Below are 4842 nucleotides of genomic sequence, written 5' to 3' on the forward strand. Positions count from 1 at the left end.
CCCAAATTTAAAGAAATCAATTCGGTGTTTGCAAGTAAGAATGAAAACCTTTTATGCATAATTAGTATTAGAATTGTGTTATTTGAACATCGAAATATTGACATAATTTTCCTTAAGACTATAGATACACATCCTATGTTTTCTTATTCTTTTAAACTAAAAATCATTGTTTAAGTTTATGGAATATATTTTTTTTTAATAATGGAGTTGAGGATCGAACTCAAGACATCTAGTATACTACTCAAACTCTTCATCATTAAACTAAATATTGTGGCTTAATTAATTTATCTAGTCTATAATATAAATTAAATATAGCAATTATTTAATAAAACTAAAAAGTAATTTTTTATTTTTTTTATATAATAACTTGAGTGTGTAATGTTTTTCTTAAAACAAACAAAACATTATATAATGTTGATTTGGCACCACGTTTCCTCGCTTTGTTTTTATTAGTGATGCCACCAAATTTGTCCTTTTGACCTTGCAAAGTTGCATCGCTGCAGATTTACCTCAAAGCATTGAAATGGCAAATTATGCATGTCATTGGTGCTTTAATACCATTGTCCAAATACAGAGCAACATATTTCTTTTTTTATGAAAGCAACATTTTTTTTGGGTATAAAAATATTGCTATCCAAATTCTTTTACTACAAATCTTTTCAATAATTTATGTTTTTTCCATTTTATTCTTTCTGAAAGGCCAAAAAAATATCTGTTTTTTCTTTTACAATAAATTAAATAAACTGTATTTAATAAATGCAGCCTGTGTTTGGCCCATATTTAATAAATGTTATCGTCAATTTTGTGAAGCTATATTTTGTGAAGCTATATTTTGTGACTTTGGTGTAATAGTATCCGGTTAACTGGATTGTCTAATCTGATTCGGGGGTCTGTTCTGACATCATGTAGTTTCAGTTTCAAATTCTGATTTTTCGAAGCGTTTTTTATAAAAAGAATCAGAGAAAGTATATACATAAACTTTTATTGACCAAATTAATACATCAACTTATATTGACACACTCTTTATTTAAGTACATAAAAACGTTTGATCTAGTAAAAAATATTACTAAATGGTCGAATATGACAACTTTAGTTCTACTATTTATTTTAATTTTTTTTTACAGCATTTTAAAATTGTTTTTGAGATTTACATAAATTTTTTTTTTTGAGATTGATTATTTTTTTAGATAGAAATTGAAAAAATTGGATGGCAAGAGATTGAAAAAAAAAATGAAATTCTTGTTTAGAATAAACCATGGACAACTTTTTAACTATTTATAAAATTAATGATTTAGGTGAACCAACAAAACAGATTTGTTGCCGTAAAAAGATTACCACAGTTTTAATTTAGAATTTAGATAGATCTATGTGTCAAAAAAAAGAATTTAGATAGATCCATCCAATTTAATACGGCTAGAATCAATTTAAGTGATTTTATAACTTTATCAACTTAAACCGCATTAAGTCATTATGTTTGATCTACTGGCTAAATTTTATCTAGTCAGTGACGCATCATGATCCAATATATATTCTGTATTCTCTAAATAAAAGACGTGAATTTTAAACAAACAGTTGTCCAAGTCTCAAACAGTTGTTTTAGCTTTGGCTTCTACAATAATCAATTCTATAAAATCCTAGTGATGTCTAAGCGCGTTTGACCTCGTAAAAAATTCCCTTCCTCAACTCAACTCTAGTTGCCATAGGAATCTCTAGTTAACACCAGATATCCATTTTTTTTTTTTTTATTCTCTCCATCAAAACCAACACAACTAACAAGAACACAAACACAATAAGTTGAAATAATCGATTATCCATATCCATATGGGTGACATAGTGAAACAAATATTAACAAAACCAATCCAATTAGCAGACCAAGTAACAAAAGCAGCAGATGAAGCAAGTTCATTCAAACAAGAATGTAACGAACTCAAATCCAAAACTGAAAAACTCGCCGGACTTCTCCGACAAGCAGCAAGAGCAAGTTCCGATCTATACGAACGTCCAACAAAACGAATCATCGAAGAAACCGAACAAGTTCTCGATAAATCACTTTCCTTAGTCCTAAAATGTCGCGCAAATGGTATCATGAAACGTGTCTTCACCATAATCCCCGCCGCCGCTTTCCGTAAAACATCTTCTCATTTAGAAAACTCAATCGGAGATGTTTCTTGGCTCCTCCGTGTCTCTGCTCCGGCAGACGATCGCGGCGGTGAATATCTCGGACTTCCACCTATTGCTGCTAATGAACCTATTCTCTGTTTCATTTGGGAACAGATCGCTATACTATACACCGGTTCTATGGAAGATCGAAGCGACGCCGCAGCGTCGCTTGTTTCATTGGCACGTGGCAGTGACCGTTATGGGAAACTTATCATCGAAGAAGGTGGTGTTGGACCACTTCTGAAGCTGATTAAAGAAGGAAAAATTGATGGTCAAGAAAATGCTGCTAGAGCTATTGGTTTACTTGGTCGTGATGCTGAATGTGTTGAACATATGATTCATGTTGGTGTTTGTTCGGTTTTTGGAAAGATTCTTAAAGATGGTCCTATGAAAGTTCAAGGTGTTGTTGCTTGGGCTGTTTCTGAACTTGTTGCTAATTATCCTAAATGTCAAGATCTTTTTGCTCAGCATAATATTATTAGGTTACTTGTTGGTCATCTTGCTTTTGAAACTGTTGAAGAACATAGTAAATATGCTATTGTTAGTATGAAACCGACTTCGATTCACGCTGTTGTTATGGCGAGTAATAATAGTAATTCTAATTCTAATCTTAATCCTAAGAAAGGAAATGAAAATGAAGATGGTGGTGTCGGTGTTGGTGCTGGTGCTGGTGGTGGGAACAATAAGCATGGTCGCGTATCGCATCATCCATTGGGTGAACGACCGAGGAATTTGCATAGAGTGATTACAAGTACTATGGCAATTCATGCTGCTTCCAAGCAGAGTAGTGAAGGAAATGACTTGGCCGATTCCTATACGCCGCCTAATTCCAACGGATTTGGTAATGGTATTGGTAATGGTGGTGGTAAGCATGGAAATCATAGTAATCATCAGAGAAATTATTCGCATTCGGGAATTAATATGAAGGGAAGGGAAAGTGAAGACCCTGAGACTAAGGCAAGTATGAAGGAAATGGCAGCGAGAGCGCTATGGCATTTGGCTAAGGGTAATGTGCCGATTTGTCGCAGCATTACGGAATCAAGGGCTTTGCTGTGTTTTGCTGTTTTACTTGAGAAAGGACCGGAGGCTGTGCAGTATAATTCTGCTATGGCATTGATGGAGATTACTGCTGTGGCTGAGAAAGATGCTGAATTGAGAAAATCTGCATTTAAGCCTAATTCTCTTGCCTGCAAAGCAGTTGTTGATCAAGTGCTTAAGATAATTGAGAAAGCGGATTCGGATCTCCTCATTCCTTGTGTCAGGGTGATTGGAAATTTGGCAAGGACATTCAAGGCTACCGAGACAAGGATGATTGGTCCGTTGGTGAAACTTCTTGACGAAAGAGAGGCAGAGGTTTCCAGGGAGGCGTCGATCGCACTCAAGAAATTTGCCGGCAGCGAAAACTACCTTCATGTTGATCACTCCAAAGCAATTATAAATGCAGGTGGGGCCAAACACTTGATTCAGCTTGTGTATTTCGGAGAACAAATGGTTCAGATTCCAGCATTGGTTCTGCTCTCTTACATCGCATTACATGTTCCGGATAGCGAAGAACTTGCTCTGGCTGAAGTGCTTGGAGTGCTTGAATGGGCATCCAAACAATCTTTCATGCAACATGATGAAACCCTCGAGACATTGTTGCAAGAAGCCAAGAGTAGGTTGGAGCTTTATCAGTCTAGAGGTTCAAGAGGATTCCATCATAAATTGCATCAGTAGGAAGCATAGTACATTGTCATCATCATTGTAAATGTAAAGGTTTTCCGATCATTCATGATTCTTATCCGTTCCATCATTCTTCTGAGCGTGTATACAATCAGTTTGGCTCCTCTAAAGTGAGTAAACCGAAAAGCAAGAAATTTAGTTGTTATTTCAACAAACTCGTGACTTGTTATGATATACCTGTAATATCTACCTTTGATTTGTTAATCACTGGTCGATAATACTCACTTTAGAGGATCCAAATCCGTATACAATCAATTTTACTTCTTCAATTGTCCAGATTCATTTCCATAGCAGGAATGACCATTTCATTTTTCATCTTATGAGGATTATTTTTTAAGTTTTACCCTTAAATTAAATATAGCAATGTGTTGCAGACTTTGCTGTCTACAATAATTTACCAACTCATATGCGTTGGAGCAAATAGAGAATCATGTAAAGAATACTTTTGAATGATTCTTCAGGTTTTGTTGGACGAATAGAAAGCAAGGGAATATATGAAAAGTCTAGTTGACCTAAGGTTGGCTATGGATGTGGTCCAAAACAATCAACTGGTATGTTCAAATAAACCCACGTCAAGTTTACCTTCTATTTATTATTATCATTCCATCACGTCACTATAACTTTTTTTGACCACCATAATAAAAATCTGCAACTAGCAATGCTATTAGATCGACTTATTTAAACTTAATTAGTATACTTTTGAGACTATTCGACAGAATTTATAAAAACAACTTATGATATTTTTTATAAGTTTTTTTCAACTTATATTTATAAGTTCTTCAAGAATATTTTATGTAAACTTATACATTAATGCATATTGTAATAAGCGTTTGTACACAAACGCAACCTTGACTTGACTATGATTTGTTTAGAACAGATAATTAATAATTAGGTATAGATGAGGTGAGGGTGAATAGCTCAACTGGTTTGAACTAAGAGTGAAATGAGTTAAAGAGTAAA

The 4842-nt window shown here is 34.3% G+C and overlaps 1 protein-coding gene across 1 annotated transcript; it reads left to right on the forward strand.

Annotated features, from left to right (window-relative positions):
• The first annotated feature begins 1561 nt into the window (after positions 1–1561).
• Positions 1562–4238, forward strand: LOC123907735. The gene has a single exon (XM_045958103.1). It carries the CDS (start codon positions 1822–1824, stop codon positions 3874–3876), a length of 2055 nt encoding a protein of 684 aa, XP_045814059.1. The 5' UTR covers positions 1562–1821; the 3' UTR covers positions 3877–4238.
• The last annotated feature ends 604 nt before the right edge of the window (positions 4239–4842 follow it).

Source organism: Trifolium pratense, linkage group LG2 (genome assembly GCF_020283565.1).
Source record: "Trifolium pratense cultivar HEN17-A07 linkage group LG2, ARS_RC_1.1, whole genome shotgun sequence".
NCBI lineage: Eukaryota > Viridiplantae > Streptophyta > Magnoliopsida > Fabales > Fabaceae > Trifolium > Trifolium pratense.

Bases quoted from the DNA above. Each gene is read 5' to 3' on its own strand.
- LOC123907735 (XM_045958103.1), top strand. From the start codon at position 1,822: ATGGGTGACATAGTGAAACAAATATTAACAAAACCAATCCAATTAGCA.